We start from the raw sequence: 21138 nt of genomic DNA, 5'->3' as shown, positions 1-21138 counted from the left end.
AGTTGGACAGCTGGTGGTCACAGCCACGGGACTGGTGCCACAGTCAGGTCACAGACTTGGATTAGCCAGCGCTGATACATCACCACTCATCCTTCATGAGAGATCATGTCTTGATATGTCCCCTCACCTTCTGATAACCACTGTGCCAGCTCCCAGCTGGTTTTTGTGACTCCATTCTGCCTCACCGCACTCACAGCAGAGAATTTCTTCCTAATATCTGATATACACCTCCCCTCTTTCAATTCAAATAAGATATCAGACTCTGAGGGGTTGACAGGACACCTGGAGGGAGCAATGCTATTGACTACCTTGGTTGTTATGCTGAGATTAAAACCAGACTGGGAATCCACGCAGGACACTCAACTTGATCATTTAAAAAAAATTATATATGTTTTGCCTTAATGCACCTCAATTTAAGGCAAGTCAAAGTCTTGCCTTGAAAAGCCTTCAGCTGTGGTTCCACAGACCTGCCCTTCCCGCACTCCACAAGGCAATTGTCCTTTTTCCTTTGTCCAACAGGAAACTCAGACTCCTGCCCTGCAATCCCATGTATCACTCTCTGGAAACACCCCATGCTCCCATTCAGGGGGGATGAAACAGGACAAGCAAGAGGATCCTTCCAGTACCTTAAGAGGATACAAGAGAGCTGGAGAGGGACTTTGGACAAGGATCTGGAGTGATGGGACAAGGGGAAATGGCTTCACACTGACAGGGTTGGGTGGGACATTAGGAAGGAATTCTTGTCTGTGAGGGTGGTGAGACACAGGTACAGATTGTCCAGAGAAACTGTGGATGCCCCATCCCTGGAAGTGTCCAAGGCCAGGTTGGACAGGGCTTGGAGCAACCTGGGCTAGTGGAAGGAGACTGGAATGAGATGGGCTTTAAGGCCCCTTCCAACCCAAACCATTCTGGGATTCTATGAGAGCAGGAAAGCTTTGATCAGAAGGATCATGCCAGGCTCTGGGAGCTGGATGCAGTCCTGCTGTGTGAGATGGGAGGGAGGCTGGAGCTGACACTGGGAACACACGGAATGCGCAGGGGCCAGAAAGAAATCCGAGCTGCACCTGAGGAGAACACAAGTGCAAGTGCACCCCCATCCTGGGAGCAACTGGGCATATCATTAACCCCTCTCCCTTTACAGGCACTAAGCAGTACCTAAGGTGAAGAAAAAAAAAAAAGCTATTCTAGGAAAAAGCTCTTAAATGTACGAACACAGAAGGGTTGTTTGACCCTTTCATGTGTGTGTTGCAGTAACAGCACTGCTCTCCCAGCCAGGAAAAGTCAGTACAAGGCTGTCTTTGGCAGCTTGGGGTCACAGATACCCTCTGAAAACAACTTTGCTTTCGTCCTGCTGACATGTGCACACGTGTCTTATCTCACTCTGAATGGAGCTTCAGAGAGGCAGCAGCTGATAAACTGAATTAAAGCCTGGGATGCACCCACCCCACTCCTTTTTCTGCTTTGGAGTTGCTACAGTGGCTCCAAAACCCACCAGCCTCCTCCTCCTTCATGCTCTTTGCATGATCTAGCATGTACCTGAGAAGACAGAGGGAGTTAATTTTGGTCAGGGGTCTACAGAAGAACCATACATCACTTGAGAGTGGGCATCCAAACTCATCAGCCCCCTGCCCAGGTCAGAGAGATGCAAGTAAGGCAAGAGATTAAAAAAGAAAGCCTCAAAAAACCCACCTACTGGGGAAAATGTGAGGTAGACACAGCAAAGCAAAACCCTGAGGGAGCACAGAGCGAGAGCAGCTCGTGGAGTTTGCAGGAAACTGCAAGAAATCAGCTCAGGGATGAATTTGGTCGCTTGTCTCGAGGAGATATTTCTCCAGAGTGTAATCAGCTTTTTTGTCTGGTCCATAACAAGCAAACAGGCAGTGAGATGATGTTATTTTTAAGAAGTAAATCCTGCTAACACATATTTTGCTAAGAATAGGTGCAGCCTGCAGAGAAGCCAATGTTTTCTTAACCTTCCCAAGGCACATCTGTCTGCTGGACCTCACTTTCTCACTCGTCTACATTTCCTCTTGCTTACTGCTGGTGTCCTCACAGGTGCTCCATTTATTATTCCAGAGGCAAGTTTTCCCTGTGCAATCCAGTGAGAGTAAGAATATGGAAAATCCTCACAACAGGAGCTACCAAAAGATGGATGGACAAGCTTCCACCATCTTGTGCCCTTGGTCTTCCTAGTTACTATGTTTTCCAAGTTTCCTTTCTAACTCCACTTTTCTCAAGCTGCAGTTCTCTCCTTCAGGTCTCCAGTGTGACTCTCATGATGTTGGTCACCCAAAATCACTGCAGATCAGAGGGAGAATGAAGTGGCCTCAGCACCAGCCTGTTTCTCCCTGTTTGGCTTGCAACCTTTAACCTTTCCATACAGTACCTGATTACTTTATTCAGGGATTTGGATGAACGTTGCTTGGCCCAGGATGGAGACATGAATGCTGTTCTCACTAACTTTACAAGCCTAGGGAAACCTCCAAAGCCTTCAGGAAACTCAAGCTGGTTTATTCATGTGCCTCCCATCCTCCCCACTCTCTGGTTTGTTAAAGGTTTAATCTTGGGAAGAATTTCCCAACTTCTTTTACAGCTCAGTGTATGGATTGTGATTTTATCGCTGTTCTGGACACATTTCTAAATCTAATCAAGTTTCAGTTTTCCTTAATTGGGAGGGTGACTCTCTGGCCTCCTTTGAGATTTAAGTCTGATTCACTAAATCTCATTTAGGAACAGTTCAAAAATCTCTTTCTTTCAGCTCAGTGATCTTTAGGGCACAAGTTCAGCAAAGTGTTCACAAACATGTTGGGAACCTGGGTCCTGTAGGTCCCCAGGATCTAGATTGACAGAGTATAGGAGGCTTTCTACGGATGTCCCATCCCTGGAGGTGTTCAAGGTCAGGTTGGACAGAAGAGCCTGGTCTAGTGGAATGTGCCCCTGCCCATGGCAAGGGGGTGGAACGAATTGATCTTTAAGGTCCCTTCCAACCCAAACCATTCTGATTCTGTGATTTTGGAGGCTTGACCTGTGCCCACTCCCATGCCACAAGAGACCACTAAGAGCCACCTTACAGACATGATGCTGGGCTAGGAAGTCTTGGGTTTTTTACTATTATCTCTAAAAGATCCATAAAAATCCTCACTCGGATTCCAGTGTTAAAATTCTGTGAACCAAAATGCCAGAGGATATTCAAACCCACAAAGTTTGTGTTTCCTGGTACGTGTGTCTATGGACACACACTGTCCATGCAGTGTCACAGGCTCTCTAAACATGCTGTTACTTGCAGAAAGACCAAAAGCACTTGGGGCTGCCCCTTACAGGGCCAGCAGCTGGACTCGGGTCCCCTCCAACTCAGGATATTCTACAATTCTATTATTCCAAGATTCTATGATTCTAAGGGTGGCTGCTTGGAGAATTCAGCCTCTTCTACACAACTGAGCAAAGGGAAGGTTGTATGGCAAGATTATCTCCCTCCCTAAACCCGATGGCAGGTGAGCAAATGGCATCACCAGTGACATAAACGACAGAATTAAAAGCTCCCTTTGCTGCTGCTGCATCATTCTGAGCTGTCTTGGGAGGGCTGAGAAGCACTTCTGGTGACACAAGGGAGAGTCATTTATCAGGGCCTAATTATAACCAATACATGCAGATTTTCCATGGCAGCCTTGGCCTGGACAGAAAGCCAAACATGGCACAGGGCAACAAAGAAACAATCCATAAACATTTCCACTTCATCCCTCTGACTCACAGGCATCTCTGGACAACGGACATTGATCAATAAATAACCTTTTCCCATGGTGCTTGCTCCCAGACCTGCTGCTTCCCATGCTTTCCCACCTCCTTTGGAACAGGAGGTGTGGGAATTAATTCCTTTAATTCCCATAGAGAATAGTGACATGAGCACAGGCAGAGCACAGGGGCTGTTTGTCTGTGCAGGGAGCTGAGCCTGAGCCACCCTCGAAGCCGTCGCCCACCCGAGGGCCAGGATCAGTCTCCAGCTCTGAGGTAATCCCAGCTTTATGGAAGAGGACAAATGCCCTTCCCAACACCACTCAGCACCTCCGAGGGACAGCAATGGGTGGGACAAGTGCCAGCGAGTTCCACGGATCAGGTGTCACTGATGGACACCGAGCCACTGACAGGAAAGGCAGCGTGAAAAGAGAGGTCCAGAAAAGGGAAACCAAGAAAGCAAATAAAAGCTGAGAGTCTTAAAGACGAGCATGGAAGACAGATTCCTGCTCATTTGGATTTCTAATATCTTGTGCTGCCAGGGAAAAATCGTTTGACTGTTTTTTAAAACCTATTTTACTCCTACAGTGGCAAAACCTTTAGCCTCTGGCAGCTAATTTACAGGTGCTGCCTGGGTTGCAAACTGCCTGCTGCCCCCTTGCCAGATGGGAGAGCAGCTTGAAAATTAAGAGCTTCCTGGAATGTCCAAGGCCAGGTTGGATGGGGCTTGGAACAACCTGGTCTAGTGGAAGGTGTCCCTGCAGAGGAGGTTGGAATTGGATGATCTTTGAGATCCCTTCCAAATCAAACCATTCTGGGATTCTATGAAATGTCTGTGTCACATTTTTGTTGCCACTGAGAACTCGGTCTGACCTCCACCAGCATTGAGGGATCCTCTGAAGTCAAGTTCATCACCACTGACCATGGCAAACAGAGGCATCCTGGGCCTGCTGGATTTCCTGGGAGCAAACAAGGAATACAGGCTATGCAGGAACACAAGCCTGGGAAAAGGCTAAAGGCCTGGCAAGAACAAGGCTGCTGGTGGGTCACTGTACAGGAAAACTGAGATGGACTGTAATTAGAGTTGGGGTGGGTGCCCCAAGGGATCTCCAAGGCAGCCAGACACACTCAGCTTGTAGGGAGGAATTTCCACTACTACTGTTTAAAAGGCACATGTGCCAGCCTGAGCAAACCCTGTGGGGAATACAAACCCAGATGTGATTAAAGCCTGGAGGGTCAGACAGGGCATTAGCAGTCACTGATCCAGAGCATGGTAATGGATCTCTCAGATTACTACAAAACCAGGACTGATCTTATAGGGACCTTAAAGACCATCTATTTGCAACCCCCTGACATGGGTACGGATGCCACCCACTATACCAGGTTGCTCAAGTCCTACTCAGAAGACTCAGTTCATCCAGCTGCCCCACAACCTGCCAGTTCTACATCATCCATCCCTGGCTGGGACTTCTTTAATGCCCTTCCTAAAAACTCCCCGGTGATGGAACTCTCTGCCTAGGTCATCTACTCCACTGCATAACCCCCTTTTCACTGGGAGGGTTTTGTTCTCATCCTGCTCACCTTTGCTCTCATCTGACACACTCCTCTGCAAGAGTTTGGTGGCAGTTTTGCTCCTGCCCCCACCCCAGCTCAGAAGTGCCCTGGCCATCCCCCCGCAGGCACGCAAGAAACATGAGCACCCACCTTTGACGGTGACGAGCACGGAGCTGTAGGTCTGGCCCGCCAGGTTGGAGGCCGTGCAGGTGTACAGCCCGTTGTCCACCTGCTTGCAGAAGAGGATCTTCAGCACGAAGTTCTCCTGGTCGTCCTCGTAGATGACGTGCCGCCGCCCCTCCGAAATGACCTCGTTGTCCTTCTTCCACACGATCACCGGCTTGGGCTCCCCCGTCACGTAGCAGCTCAGCTTGGCGTGTTTGCCCTCCGTGACGCTGCACGTGCGCGTCAGAGCCCCGAAGGTGGCGTTCCGAGCCCCCTTGGAGAGCCCCGCCGCCCGCTCGTAATCCCGGGAGAGCCCGTAGCCGACGCCGGACAACCCTTCGGAGTAAGACTGGGCAGAGGTCGAGTCCAGGTTGCTGTAGGAGACGTCCATCTTCCTGATCTCCTCCCGCCTCTTCTGCAGGTGGGACAGCAAGGACGCCGTCTTCCCGCAGCCGGAGTCGAAGTTGGCGCTGCTGCCCGGGTTGGAGGAGCCGCGTGTCTCCACCACCAGCGCGGCCGAGGCGCTGGCGGAGCCGATGAGGTTCTCTGCCCGGCAGGTGTAGGTGCCGCTGTCCCCCAGCCGGGCACACTGGATGGTCAGAGCGTTGGACTCCCCGGCGGACTCGATCTGGAAGCGCCCGGCGTCCGCCTGGTTCCGCAGGTGCCTCCCGTCCTTCTCCCAGTTCACCGAGAGGGGAGGGCTGCCCTGGACTTTGCACTTGAACATGGCATCTTCTCCCAGGGTTACCTTGATGTTGGAGGGTCTCTGGATGAAGTAAGGGGCCTGCTCCGTCACCGTGGTCTCCTCCCCCACCTTGATGCTGACGGCGGCGAAGGCCTCCCCGATGGTGTTCTTGGCCCGGCAGATGTACTGGCCACTGTCCTCCAGGCTCAGGTCGTAGATGGTGAGCCGATAGAGATCCCCGTCCTCCGTGGTTTTAAACCTCCCCCCAGACTGGACTGGCAGTTTGTCCTTCTCCCAGCTCACAACCGGGATGGGGTTTCCGATGATCTGGCAGCTCAGGGTGGCATCCTTCCCCACGGACACCATGAACGCCTTGGGCCGGGTCAGGAACCGGGGCACTCCGCTGAGGGAGCTGTAATCCATCCTGGCTTCCTTCCTAAACAGGGAGAAACAAAATGTGTCAGGAGAGAGCAGGTTAGAGGGTGCAAGCAAAGAATTGCTGCGCTCCCGTGGTATCAGGATGTTTGTCATCTGGATCAGTCAGGTTTTCAATGTCCTTCTCAGGATGGGGGAGAAGGCCTCGGAATGTTTTTGGCCTTGAAGATTTCTTATATTTGAGGTTAACAAACTGCTGATGGATAAGGGAGGCAAAATAGACCTCTCTGGGCTGTTCATACAGAAAGAACATGATGGTCCCTTTCAGTTTTGGCGCTGGGGAAGTGACCTGCAATAATGCTGTGGAAGATATGGGCAAGTTCTTTAATTGTAGGGAAACAAATGGGCATTAAATTCTGAGAGATGTGTCTAAACATCAAGATACTTTCTCCATCATAGAGCTACAGAATGGTTTGGGTTGGAAGGGACATTCAAGATCATTTTGGGTTGAGTTCCAAGCCCCCTGCCACAGGCAGGGACACCTTCCACTATCCCAGGTTGCTCCAAGCCCTGTCCAGTGTGGTCTTGGACACTTCCAGGGATGGAGCAGCCACAGCACAGGTTGCCCAGAGAAGCTGTGGCTGCCCCATCCTTGGAAGGTTTCCAGGCCAGGTTGGATGGGGCTTGGAGCAACCTGGGATAGGGGAAGGTGTCCCTGCCCATGGCAGAGGGTTGGAACCAGATGATCTTTACAGTCCCTTCCAACCCAGACCTACCTAATGAGAGAATCTCTGATTCTATTATTCTGTGATTATGCTCACAGGAGTGCAAAGCCACCGTGAAGGAACTGCCCCAGGGGATGGGCACAGCAATCCAGACAGTGCCAGCCTTCTCCAGAAGAGCCCCACATGGCTTAGGGATTACAGGAAAGATGTTTCATCACCTGCTTATTCTCAGCTGCCCTCAGAGGGACCCGTGCACTGACCTGCAGCTGTTTGATGATATGGACCAGCCCAGGGGACGAGGCTTCAGCAGAGTTGAAAACTAAAGCTCGTGGCAATTCTGGAGCCACTGTGTCCCAGGAAAGTCCAAAGCAATCAGTGGTGCTGATCTTCACAGCCACGTTCACTCACACACAGACTTTACCCACCCCTGTGCTGTTGGAGATCAATCCAACAGCAACCACCTCCTTCAGGGCACCCCCCCAGGACCCCACAAACATTCCTTCCTTCTTCACTGCTCCTCACAGGCACTCCTGGGTGTCCTTTCCCTTCTGCTGGAGTCATTCCACCTCTAACCCTCCAAGGAACCTTTTCCACGGACTGGGTAGGATTTACTTTGGCAAGAGCAGCACAGCTAAAGACCTGTTCTCAATCCCACTGACACCAGTAACTGTGCACCAGCTGACTCTCCCTGGGAGCAGGATTAGACCTGCTGATGGTGCTCTGTAAGGAATTTGAGCTTCCCAGCTCCAAGCCTCTATGGAAGTCAAAGAATCATGGAATAATTTGAGTTGGAAGGGGCCTAAAAGACCACCTATTTCCAACCCTCCTGCCATGGGCAGGGATGCCACCCACTACACCAGGTTGCTCAAGTCCTGCTCAGAAGACTTCAATGCAACATTTCTCTCTGTTTTATCTCCTTGGCCTCATGATTCCAGACATCCCTGTCCTGCAAAGCTCCTGTCTGAGCTTTAGGAATGGTCCTGCTCGGGGGTGATCACAGTGCTGCTCCCACATCTGTGCTTTTTCACCTTCAAAGTGCCACAAAAAGCAAAGGGACCAGGGCTCTCTGTGTGCTGTAACTCAGAAAGGAAATAAAAACCAGTCACTGAGACAGAAATATCCTTCTTAATCCTCCAGCAGTTTGGTTTCCCTGCTGGACACACATCCACCCACTCTCTCACCCAATGGCAGGTGCTCTCACAATCCCCCCCTCCAGCTCCAGCAGAAATCAGTAGGAGCAGGCCAAAAAACCTGCTTTTGTTTCTTAAATCACCATTTTTCCATTCTTCTCCAGCTCCTGTTAGTGTATTAATGTTAATGTGGAAATCACTGGTGGCACCAGGGAGAGGGATTTGGATCAACCTGCTGTATGACCTTGGGAAAAATCACTCATTTTCCCTGTTTCTTGGCTCCCCTCCTACTTCTTCATATCAAGACAGGGATAGTCTTGATAGTTATTATGAAATAATCACATTCACAGGATACACATGACAATGTACTTGCTGAGGTATACGGCAAGTCATGAATGAAAATGAATAAAATTGCAATTTCCATTCCATTTATGCTGCTGGGGATTGAAAAACACGTATTGCCATCACAAATAAAGACTGGGAAAGTGGTCACAAAAATACCAAATGGTGTTTGCTATAAGAGCTCAAGCAGCTTTTGGGCAATGCTCTCAGGGACAGGGTGGGATTGTTGGGGTGCCCTGTGCAGGGCCAGGAGTTGGATTCAATGATCCTCGTGGGTCCCTTCCAGCTCAGGATGTTCTGTGATCATTATTATCATTGAAGATGCTATTGTTGAGCCAAACTTCCTACTTCATTTGGGTCACAGTACTAAGGCAAAACCAAACCCGGTCTTCTTTCTATATTTAACAGGAAAAATACACCATGTGCTGTCCTATCCCGTCTCTCTCATTCCAAAGAACACATGAAATGACAAGAAGCAGTCAAAGACTTTTCCCTTTGGATGAGATTGTTCTTTTCTAAAGTAATTTCAGTTGCTTTTGATTCCTGGCATGAAGCAAATTTCATTATTCCACCACAAAACCTTAGAGGTTAAAGAAAACAGTTTCAAATATTAAATCTGGGAGGGGAAAAAAGTAATGGGGGGAAATCATTTTTAATAAACATTAAGAGGGTAAAGAGTGATAGACTTGAAGTCATTAGTGCCAACACAAGCTGAGTTTCTGTTAATGGGCCACCTTCAATACTAATTGCAAAGAACACACAGCTCTGGTTTTCTCTTGGTCTAAAAGTGGTCTAGAAATCAGTGAACTAGTCTGAACTCCTTTAGTCCCTCTTAATACCTTCAACCTCTGCCCTCACTTGAGCTTTAAAAAATGTATTTTCCATAAACACCTTCAAAGCTGGGGGCAGAGAAGCTGCATGAATGGTTTGAAGGCACAGATACGAGCCCGGGGCTGGAGCCAAAGTACACTGAAGTCAGTGGAAATTTCCACTGAAGTCAATTGATTGACAATCAGAGTCTTCTGCTAATTTGGGGAAGCACCATGTCAGTATTCAGAAGGGGATGCTGAGGTTCAAGTTCTACTCTGGAGAGCCCAGCAGCACCAAATAAGAGTTAACAACGAAAACACGGGCTCAGAGTTCATATCCTAATCTTTCACAGCCATAAACTTTGATTTCAGGCTGCACTGTGTCATCAAAGCACTTGGATTTATCTTCAGGAGACATTGCCATGTCTTATCCTTCCTGGGTCCCTGGTTGCCTCTGATAGATGTGTCACTCTGACTCATTTCAGATTCAAATCCACAGCGTCAAAAAGAGCAAAAAAAAAAAAAAAAAAAAATGAAGTTGCTTCAATTCTCCACCAAACTGAGCCCTGCATTACATGGAAAAGTGCCTGGAGCACTGGGATGGCTACAGACACGAGAGGTGCCTGCTTGGGAACCAGCCAGGGACCTTTCAGCAAACAGTGGCTTCTCTCAAACCACCTTTCTTACCCTCACCTGGACCCCAGGAGATGTATCCATGCCTGAAGCAGAGCTCTGCTCTGTGGAAGCATGGAAAGGGTTCTCAAAGGCTGGCTATTACAAGAGCAGGAATGCTGATCACTTCCTAAAGCTCTTCTGCATCCTCCTCCTCCTCTCTTTTCCACGCTAAGCAGTGCCCAAACACAGCCCAGGTACCTCTGATAGTGAAGAACAGCCAAAACACAGGGAAGCTGCTGCACCAGCTGCCTGATGCTTTTGCTCCTGGACCAGACTGAAGCACCAAATCCACCCAAGACACTTCTTTCCAGTGGCCTCAAGGCCCAGCCTCCCTCTCCTGCTGCTCCCAAACACTTTCCTGGTGTTTGCAACTCCCTTCTCTCCATCACCAGGAGCCCACAGCCCTCCCAGTGCAGGGTGAAGACCCCACATCCCTTGGTGCAACCAGCACCTCCCCCAGCTTCCACCACGTGCCCTCACACTCCAAGGTTCTTACTCCATTACGAAAGGCCAGGATCCAGAAAAATTCCAGGGATCAGTGGAAACAGGGCTCGTTGCTACCTTTCACATTGTCAGAAAGAAAAACATGGTTTATTCCTTGCTCTGCTATTGAATTACTTATATAAATAAGAGAAAGACACTCAAACTCTTGGATCTTCAGTCCCCGTCTGAAAAAAGGGGTAAAAAAAAAAATCTTGTTTTATGGGTGCTGAGAGCATGAAATCCAGTAACAGGCATGAAATCCTAACCTGTGGCAAAGATGAGGCTGCAAGAAGTATTTAACACATCTAACAGGCCAGACAAGTTGCATGAGATAAATCATTTTATCTAATTTTAAATGAGATAAAATTCATCACGTTGGATTATGCTCATAATTATATTTAGGAGTAAGGAGAGAACAAACTTAACATGCAAAAAGGACAAGATTTAGTATTTCTACAGTGTAACTTGTCAATCAACTTAGTAAATAATTACATTAATTTAGGTTATCTGTATGTTCATTTAAACTTTTAAAAAAATCCAGTAACTCTTGAAGTTAGAAAAAATAATAATAACTCTCTGCAAGTGCCAGGACAGCTCCCTTGGAAGGGACAGGACTGACAACAAAGCATGAATAAACCAAGTCAATGCAGATGCCCTTTCCAATAAATCTCAGGCATTTGCCAGTGTCATCTTTCCCCATGTAATCCCTCTGTGATTAATCATTTGCAGCAGAGATCACATTCCCATCTGGGGTAATTCTGAGCACGCCAAAGGAAAACTGGCAGCACTTGTAATTTTAATTATGTTGTTATTCATTCAATTTTTCACTGGTTTGCATTCGGGGGGAAAGAGGCAGAAGTGCACAGACCTGTCAGATAATGCAAATAAATCACTGCCCAGGAGCCAAACTCAACCATGCAGCCACCCAAGGCCTCCTGCCCACTCCTGTCCCCTCCACTTCCAGTCTCTGCCCAACACCTGCTTTCCCTGGACAAGCAAAGAAGTCCCTTGCAGTGGGAACAGCCACGGGCTTCTCCAGATCCTCTTGGAGTACTCTGAGGTGGAGCTCGTCAGGAGAGTCAGCAGGAGATGGAGAGTCCTCATGGTGGTGCCACAGAATCCCAGGATGGGGTGGGTTGGAAGGGACCTTAAAGCTCACCTCATTCCACCCCCAACACGGGCAGGGACACCTTCCACTAGGTTGCTCCAAGCCCCATCCAACCTGTCCTTGGACACTTCCAGGGATCCAGGGGCAGCCACAGCTTTTCCTGGAAACCTGTGCCAGGGCCTCACCACTCTCACAGGGAAAAATTTCTTCTCAACATACCACCTAACTCTGCCCTCTGGCAGTGGGAAGCCATACCCTGTTGTCCTGTCCCTCCATCCCTTGTCCCCAGTCCCTCTCCAGCTCTCCTGGAGCCCCTTTAGGCACTGGAAGGGGCTCTCAAGTCTCCCTGGAGCCTTCCCTTCTCCAGCTCTTCCAGCCTGGCTCCATCTCCTGACCTCCTGCGTCTCATGGGTTGGTTTCATGTTGCTTCATCGATGCTGATCTGAACCTGAAAAACCTTCACCAACCCCTGAGGACTCAGAGGTCTCTCCCCCATGGCATATTGCCCCCCCAAGCCATCAGCAGCCTGTGACGATGCTCTTTGGCAGGAGAGGACAGGGGTGGCAGGTTATTCTCTGTCCAAGCCTTTCACTCGGGTGGTTAGAAAGGGAATCCTGCCCCCCCTGACTCTGGGCAAAGTGCAAAAAGCACCGTGCAATCCATCTCCTAAAACATTCCTGAGGCAAAGGTGGCCACGAGTTGCACACCTGCACAATGGAGACTTTGGGGATGTAAAGCCCAAGTGAGGATAAACCTAAACCCAAGAGATCACCAAAGCCCAAACACAGATAAGAAGCACAGAGGTTCTCTCAATACCACATGAATGCCCACCATGCTCCTGTTTGCTCATTTTCTCAATCCTCTTTTACCCTTTCTTTGCCCAAGTCAAAAAACGTTGATTTGGGGTATTTTTCTTGCCTTTAGATCTCATGTTCCCAGGACTTTCCCTGCAATACCAACTTCTAAGCCTTGCACTCCTTCCTTTCCTGATGGGAAGGGCAAGGTTCACAGGGAACCTCCCATCTCTAGATCCTGAGCTTTCAAAGAACACCACTAAAACAGAAGCTGCAGATAAAAATCAAGGCAGTGCTGGTAATTACTCCAGTTTACACGACATCTCTGCGTGTATTGTTCCATCTAAAAACATCAGGAAATGGAATCCATGGGTGGGAAGGGAAGTCGGTGGGTCGTCAAGTGGGAAGTGTGGGTTTCCTTTGATGTTTAAAATCCTGCTGAGGGGGAAGCAGCAGTAACCCCCTGCTGCCCTCCTGCTTCCAACAGCCTCCCGGGGAATGGACAGCTCGGAAATAGCACCAGTGTCCGGTGTCAGCTGCGGGCTGGGTGACATCAGGTGGGCTCTGGTGGGGGCCCGGGAGCCACCCCAGCAGAGAGTGTGCTCCGAGGGTGAAATGCACACCAGCACACCCAGAGCTCCCTGCCCATCACAGCCCTAAATCGAGTGCAAGCACAGATTTGCACCAGCTCATCAACCCGAGATCCCAGAATTTATCCCGTGCCCGTTTCAGCAGAGCAGGAACGGGATCTGCGGCCGAGGAGCTGGGCTCGGGGCTTAGCTTGGGCTACTCTGAATTCCACTTCAGTGAGGGACTGCCCATTTTGGCATGTTCAAAGGTCACTGGATGAGCTTTCCATGGTGGATCCATCTCCTGCACTGGAGATGTCGGATGATGAGACCCCGCGACACACTGAGCCTGTTGCAAGGAGCTTCTAACTCGGTCCAGAGTGAGGCTGGTCTGCATTCCCTGCCATCTACTGCCTCCATCATAATCCAACACCCACAGGAGATTCCTTCAAGGGAAAGTTCACAGCAGGTCAGGGGCTGACATGGTGTCAAACACAGTGAGCAGCCCCCGGGGAAAAGGCTCCGCTCGAGGCAAGACCATCTCACAACTCTGACCTTCAGGGTAGGGCTAAAAATGCACCAACAGACTCAGAAAGGACCTGCCTCACCTCGTGCTCCCATTATTAACCCTTTATCGATAACCTGGGTATTTCCAGTGACTGGTAACAAACAGGAGCCAAAACATTTAGGCAATTCCAAAAAGAACCAAGAATAAATCACATGGTTTGTGAAATCTACTGGGCAAGGCAGTCAGATCACCTTCTAGCACGTTAGTAGCACACACTTATTGAAAAACATGGGAGACTGAAGGCACTTGGATGATTTATATGCTTAAAGCACACATTATCTTTCCTCCTGGATATAAACAGACTTATTGCTTGCAAAGGTAATCCCTCTTTTAACCACTTTCCAACAACGCACCAACAGCTCCAAGAGCTCCATGCAGCAAAGGGACTTCATCCTACTTGGGTTTTCTTGCAGCATGGGGGCTTCACTTCAGATTCCACCCTCAATGGAGCTCTAAAACCACCCCAGAAACTTCCAGAGTCCTAAAACTGCTCAGATCAGCCCCTCCAGATTCCACAGTAGCACCTTTCCCTTCTATTTTCCTGAGTCTAAAGGCAACAAGGCTGATTTGAAGTAATCTCATGGCTAGGCTTCGCGAACTAAGATTTGGGAATGATTTGAAGTAAGAAAAGGCTAAAGCACCAGGGAGGTGTCAGGCACACAGCGATGCTCATTCCTGCTCTGTGGGGGTTAGAATGGAGGAGACAAATGCAGGGAAAAGTCAAAAATTCTGGGTTTGCCACCTTGGTGACAGAAAAGGAGCGACTTAAGTTCTGACAATTTCACCAGAAAAATTTCCTTACAAATTTCGCCCAACTGGCCTTTGCTTTACACACAGCCCCGGAGGGAAGCAGCTGTGGCAGATCCCAAGAAAAAAACACACTTGCAGAGGCAGGAATGGTCCGGGTTCAGCACACGTGATTTCCTATGCGAGGCAGCCGCGGGATCACGGCTCCCACGCGGACAAAGAATTCCCTCGGTGACAATCGGCAGCAGCGGCTCCGACCTAAGCCCCCGTATTTTAACAAGAGGACGTCATTGTCATTACAGTCACTCCACCCCATTGAGCTGGAGGGCCCAAAATAGCCTCAGCTGTCGGGCTCCATCTCCCCCCATCCCTCGTCAGAGCCCTTTGGAGGACCGGGAGGAGGGTGGGGGGTTGCAGAGTGAATCTGTGCTGACTCTGGGCAGGAACTCAGAAGGGGGGTAAAAAAAGCCCTGGCTGGAGAGAAAAGCAGCTCTGAGATTATGCCCTGGAAATGAAACTTTTCAAAGCGCTCCTCGCTGCCACTTGTCCACAGGAACCACATGTTTTTCCAGGCTTTCCAAGCACTGCTGTCTCAAATTTGGGGACAAAACGTATCCAGCAGAATCAACAGCTTTAAACCTGATTTTTCTCTCTTCTCCTCTCCTCTGGAGGATGATCTTTGCTCATTTGGTTACGTGGCCAGAAGTAATTAAGCAAAACAATCCACATTTGGTTCGGAGCAGAGGAAGGATGGATTTACTCCCTGTACCTTGAGCTTCATCCCCAAATATGTTTCATAAAGCAAGACATACCCCAGCATGGCACAGAAACAACCTCACCCCTCCCTCAACTACCAACACTCTCCACTTCCTGCTGGAAATCAGCATCCCCAAAATCCACCTCTCCTTAGCTGGAGGCTTAGATCTTACCTGGAGTCTTGTCTGAGCCTGAGGAGAACAAAGCTCTGGGCAGGGCAAGAAAAAGCCGATTCCTACTGAGATGACAGAAGGGGGAAGAGGGAAGAGGGGAACAGAGGACATGGGGAGACCATGTTGGTTTGGGTTTCAACCCCCCCCCTTCCCCCTCCAGGAAAATAAAACAGAAACCCCAGCGACGGCAGGGACGTGCGGCAGAAGGTCCCCCCAAGTCCCCCAGCAGTGGCTTTGCTGCCCGGGGTTAGGCTGTGCCACCCCCTCCTCCCCACCCCTCCCCTGGGTTGTCCTCCCCCAGTCAAATCGCTGACGTGCTTTGCTTTCCCTCTGCAGCCCAGCTCCAAAATAGCTCCGGGTGTCACTTACCGGGGAGATTAAATTTCCTGCAGGACAGGGGCGAAAGGGCAGCGTTTTAGGGACTCGCTGGGACACTCCAGCAACAGGAGGGGAGGGCAAAAAAACCCCCCCACCATCAGAGGTGTGTTTTTTTTGGTGATCTGGGGTCAGGCTGCTGTGACAAGGTGGGTCAGAACTGCTCCTCAAGGGTCCATCCCAAAGCCAAGTGCTGGATGTGACGTGGGGACTCGGGAACAGGCAGCTGCCGACTTATCAGCATTACACACTGCACGGGAATTCTTTTCCAAAGGCATCAGATCAATAGTAGGTTTATTTATAACCTCCCAGGCAGGAGCTGTCACAATGGCAAAAAAACCAGCAAGTTAATAAACCTAAGTGTGTATCTCCCTTTCTTAACCTTATATATACACATATAGGTTATATATCTCCTCACCTTAATGCCTTAGGAATACAAAACATCTGCAAAAACGGCCTGAGCTGCACCTCCAGCCCATCTCAGAGGCTCAAGATCATAATTTCCATATTCACCAGTAAAATTTCTAAATTTTTAAACAATTTCCTAAAAACGGAGTTTTCACACCGACTCTTATTAGCAATCACAGCGTTTTAAATTTAAAACTAAAATCTGCTAAGGACAGAGGAGGTAGAAAAGAGCCCAGCAGGCTCCCCCACAGCCACTTCAGCTCTGTGCAATTGTCAGGGGTGAACTGCAAGGCACGCTTATTTTTGGCAGTAAACAAAGCAGATAAGGTGCTGCACAGTCCAAGGGTCTGAAGACACAGTGATAGGTTGTGTTAAATCACTTTTCAGGCCACAAAAGAAACCATCGGGGCAGCAAAAGGGAGTTTTGTTTGGGGTTTTGAAAGCAGGGGTTGAAAAGAGGCAAAGAATCCCGGAGTGGTTTGGGTTGGAAGGGACCTTAAAGCTCATCTCATCTTCAAAACCGACCATGAAGTTATAGGATTGAGGGGAAAGAAGGTTTCTGCCTTTGAGAAAGAGCTCAGAGACAACACTTTATGACCTCCACCTTTGTTTTTGTAAAGGACCACCCGTATTCACTAGAATTTCCAAGTCATAACAAGTTCATTTTTACCACTGGCACGATTAGCAGCTCCATAACTACTGGTACACGGGTCGCTGGACCCACCTGGGTGGTGCTTCTCTGAAAAGCAGGACAAACAGCAGCAAAATTCTCCACCATCCATCCAGACATAATTAATGAGCTCCTTGCAGGCTCCACCACCAGGCCCTTGGAGGAGGATCAGGTAATAAATATGTGGTAATGGCTCTTTGGAGATGCTAATTCTAAGACAAATGCAACTCCATCAGTCCCACTTGGCAGCCCTGGGACGGTGACACAAAAGCCTCTGCTGTGCTTCCAAACCAGCGTCTCTGGTCCTGTTCGCTTCTGAAATGAAGTGAAAATGTTTTGGGAGGGCTCCCAGATGGGCAGTTTGTGTCCGTGGTTCCCCTGGTGCCTTTCAGAGAGAAGGACAAGGAACACTTTCTTGTTTCCGTGGAATCATTAAGGTTGGAAAAGCCCTCTAAGATCATCAAGCCCAGCCATCAACCCAGCACTGCCAAATCCTCCACTAAACCACGTCCACTTTAACCCCTCTTAAAAACCCTCCAGGGATGGGGACTCCAGCACTTCCTTGGGCAGCCTGATCCAACGCTTGTCAACACTTTCAGGGAAGAAATTTTCCTTAATATCCAAACTAAACCTCCCCTGGCACAGCTCGAGGCCGTTCCCTCTCCTCCTCTCCCTTGTTCCCTGGGAGCAGAGCCTGAACCCCCCCCCTCCTGTCAGGGAGTTGTAGAGAGTAAAAAGGTCCCCCCTGAGCCTCCTTTTCTCCAGGTTTGTTTTTTTTTTTTGGATGCTGTGACTTGCCCTAATTATCCTGAGTTGAGTGGATTGCCCGAGATACCCCAACAGGCCACTAAAAATGGGAACAAATTAAATACCCTCTGTGCCAATGAGTTATTTATTCACTCAGGAACTACAACGTGTCACAGGTTTAAAACAGAAGGAGAATCTATATATGATGGGCTAATAAAAACTCAAATTTATAGAGAGTGATGAAAGAGTTGAAAGCACCTGAATTTGTAGGAAAACAAATCAAATGTCACCAGGCACAGAACTGGTCCCTTCCTCTCCTTGAAAAACCAACAGGCAGTTTTTCCACAAGTGTTTTCTTCCCACTCCAAACATCGGGGAAATGTGCTTTGAACAGCAACTTAAAGCAGTTTTAAAATACAGAAATACCTTTCCTTGCACTTGAAAATTGGATCTTCGAGCTCCAAAACTGCTCATCCAGACTCTTCAGCTGGAAGTAAAAGGATGCCAAATGAATTTAGCCATAGTTTGCAGACATTTAAATAAGCTGTGCTTCGGTTTCCTCCAAGAAATCAATTAAATTATTTGAATTATTATAACTAGCAAAGCCTGAGGCATAAGATCTTATTACAATATTCCTCTTAAGTACTAGATTTTTTGCATTAAAAAGCAGATTTTTGTCAAAAAAATTATTCCTCCTCCTCCCTGAAGGAGAATTTCATTTGATTTTTCTCCTGTGTGATAGTGCACAAGAATCTAAAATTTATTCCATTATTTTTCTCAGTATTTTTATTCAGTTTTTACAGACAACTAAAAACCCCTGATGTTTTGTCTCCGTATCTCACATGAAGAATAAGTCAGAAAAATAATAAACAGTAAAATAAAAATCAATATTAATAAAAGTTTCACCCACAAATAACCCACAGAAAGAGATTTCTTCTTTTTCCTACCACATTTAATTCTCTGTTAAACATCAGCAGCAGTTCCCTAAAGCTCTTCTAACATAAAGGAACATATTCCCAAAATAAAGGCTACATATACCTGGAAATGTTGACTGACAGAGTCATGGAGAACACAGAAAATTAATATATGAAGGCAAATCTGAGCATTCCTTTGAATTAAAAAAAGAACAGAGATGCTGAACTAATTTTCCTTCCATTACCTGGATTCATTTTCCTTAGAATGCAGCTTTTTTTAGAATTTCAGCGAAAAACAAACTTGTGAACAAACAGCAAAAAGGCCGAAGTGCCACATCTTGCCAAGGCTTCCAAAAAAAGCTGACGAAGGTTCCTACATGTTTTTTGGTGCTTCCCTGCTCTTAACACGAAACATTTTTTCCATGTATGTAATCAAGTTTCCTCCACTGCAAATTTCCTCCACTGCAAATTTCCTCCACTGCAAATTTCCTCCACTGCAAATTTCCTCCTATTCTGCATTTTAACCCTGTGTATCCCAAACAAGATTCCATTTTTTCCAAGGGCACTTGGAGATGTTTGAAGACACCAAACCCTCTCCACTTGTCTCTCTGTCTCTGTTCTGAGTGTCCCCAACCTGCTCCTGACCCACTGGTTATTCCCATCTCTCCCATCTGGACTGACTCCACACATCTGAGAAAGGACCAGACCCTCTGGCTGCTGCCTTATCCAGGAAGATAAGATTCCTTTGGACATTTGTACATCCCATTGTGGATTTTGGCCCCTTTCAAACCAGCTGGGGAGTTGTTGATCCTAAACCCACTTGTGCTTCCCAGTGATCCCCAAACCCTTCACAGAACTGCACCTGAGCAGCATCTTCCCCTGCTGGCACTGAGGCCTAGACTGGGTTTTTAACTTTTCCAAAGTTTTTCCATGAATTTGGGATGGTGGAACTCTGAGCCTGACTTACCAGAGCCACGGGACACACTGCTAAAATCAGGTTTTCAGCAAAAATACAATCAGGGCACTGAGGGCAGAACCTGTTTGGTTCTGCTTGACCAACCCTTCCATTTTGACATGAAATCCTCAATAATTACAGTGAATAAAGCTCTGCACCCGTTCTACACCACAACCCCAAACTGGCTACAAGACTCTCATAGAAAAGAGTGCCAAGTTTATTTATTTTTCTAATTCTACTCACATTGATTTGTGTCCTCTCTTTCTACAGCTTTGGGGAACTCAGAGACACAGAAAAGCTCCACCAGGTCAACTGTGACTCTTCTCTTCAGTATCTTTCCTGTACTTACAAGGTAAGTTTTACTTTTTATTCCAACATCTTTCTGGGACTACAAATTTCTATTCCTTTCCTTTTCTTTTCTTTTCCTTTTTTTAGCATTTTAGAGACAGAATTTGATTTGCCTTTCACTGCTTTTCCACCATCGGGGTTTCATTATTAATGTTACCTCAGGTCTCCCCATCATCTGGAATATCATAAATACTATAAAAGAGTTCATGAGCTCCAGCCCATTTCAAAACATTTTTTATGTACTTTCTAACCAATTTCTTACCTGTTAGAGACACAGATATTCACCCTGTTTTTACAGGCACTGTGATACTCACCTGGTTGCAGCAGATTTGAAGGATACAAAATAAAATTAAAATAAAATAAAAACCCCAATCAAATACATTTTAACAGCTCTCCTGCTTTACTGAATATTCAACCACCCTCATTGTAAAAAAAAAAAAAAATTCTTCCTAATATCTGCCCCTCTTTTAGGTAAATCATTACCAGTTTTCCCCTCTTTAAATATGTTCCTTGGAGATTCCCCCTTTAACTCTGTCCAGGAAAGCTTCTTGAGTATTAGGTGGGTCACCCTTGACATAAAGGGAAAAACTGCCCTGCTCCAAGAATTAGTTTCTCCATGGATTTATTCTCTAGATGAAATAAAACATTCTGCTGATAGAGGCACACACACAGGGGATTTACAATTCCTTTTCCACTGAGGGCACTGGAATTGCCACAGAAAAAAAAAATCCCACACTGCAGAAACAAGTCCTTTTAGCCCAGAAAAGTTGTGGACTCCCCATCCCTGGAGGTGTGCAAGGCCAGGTTGGTTTGGGCTCTGAGCAACATCAGAAATAGTTCTATTAAAAAAAAAATATAGAATCATAGAATCATGGAATGGTTTGGGTGTGAAGGGACCTTGAAGATCATCTCGTTCCACCCCCTGCCATGGGCAGGGACACCTCCCACTATCCCAGGTTGCTCCACGCCCTGTCCAAATACTCAGCCAACAGCAGGACAACCAGAAGAAGCCAGGCTGATCTGCTTCATGAAACATCTTTTACACAAGAATTTTAATCCATTTCAGAAAGTTACCCCACCACAGTGTCTGTTTTTAAGTGCTTAAGCAGCACCACAGACGATGTCGCTGGGATTGGGCAGCCACTCCATAGTCACCCACACCAACCTCCTCCCTGCTCTCAGTTAAGGAAGAGGTGTCAGCATTGATAAAATTGTCTTATTTTCTCATCCCAAGCCCTCCCCAGTGACTCAGCTCATCCCAGTGCCCACAATCCCCTCTCTGGACAGGTCAAAGGCTTGAGTGTCACCTCAGCCCTTCCTCTGCCCCTCCAGTT

General features: G+C 47.8%; 1 protein-coding gene across 1 annotated transcript in view; it reads right to left on the bottom strand.

Annotated features, from left to right (window-relative positions):
- Positions 1-15597, bottom strand: part of OBSCN (obscurin, cytoskeletal calmodulin and titin-interacting RhoGEF) — a 183147-nt gene extending 167550 nt beyond the window's left edge. Inside the window, 2 exon segments of the mRNA XM_027695511.1 lie at positions 5434-6569; positions 15388-15597. Of these exon segments, the coding sequence (XP_027551312.1) occupies positions 5434-6556 (1123 nt within the window). The 5' untranslated portion in view covers positions 6557-6569; positions 15388-15597.
- Positions 15598-21138: the final 5541 nt, after the last annotated feature.

This window comes from Neopelma chrysocephalum, unplaced genomic scaffold, assembly GCF_003984885.1.
Source record: "Neopelma chrysocephalum unplaced genomic scaffold, ASM398488v2 Primary Assembly neopelma1_101, whole genome shotgun sequence".
NCBI lineage: Eukaryota > Metazoa > Chordata > Aves > Passeriformes > Pipridae > Neopelma > Neopelma chrysocephalum.
The sequence above is the reverse complement of the archived record's forward strand: the minus strand, read 5'-3'. Positions and strand labels throughout refer to the sequence as shown.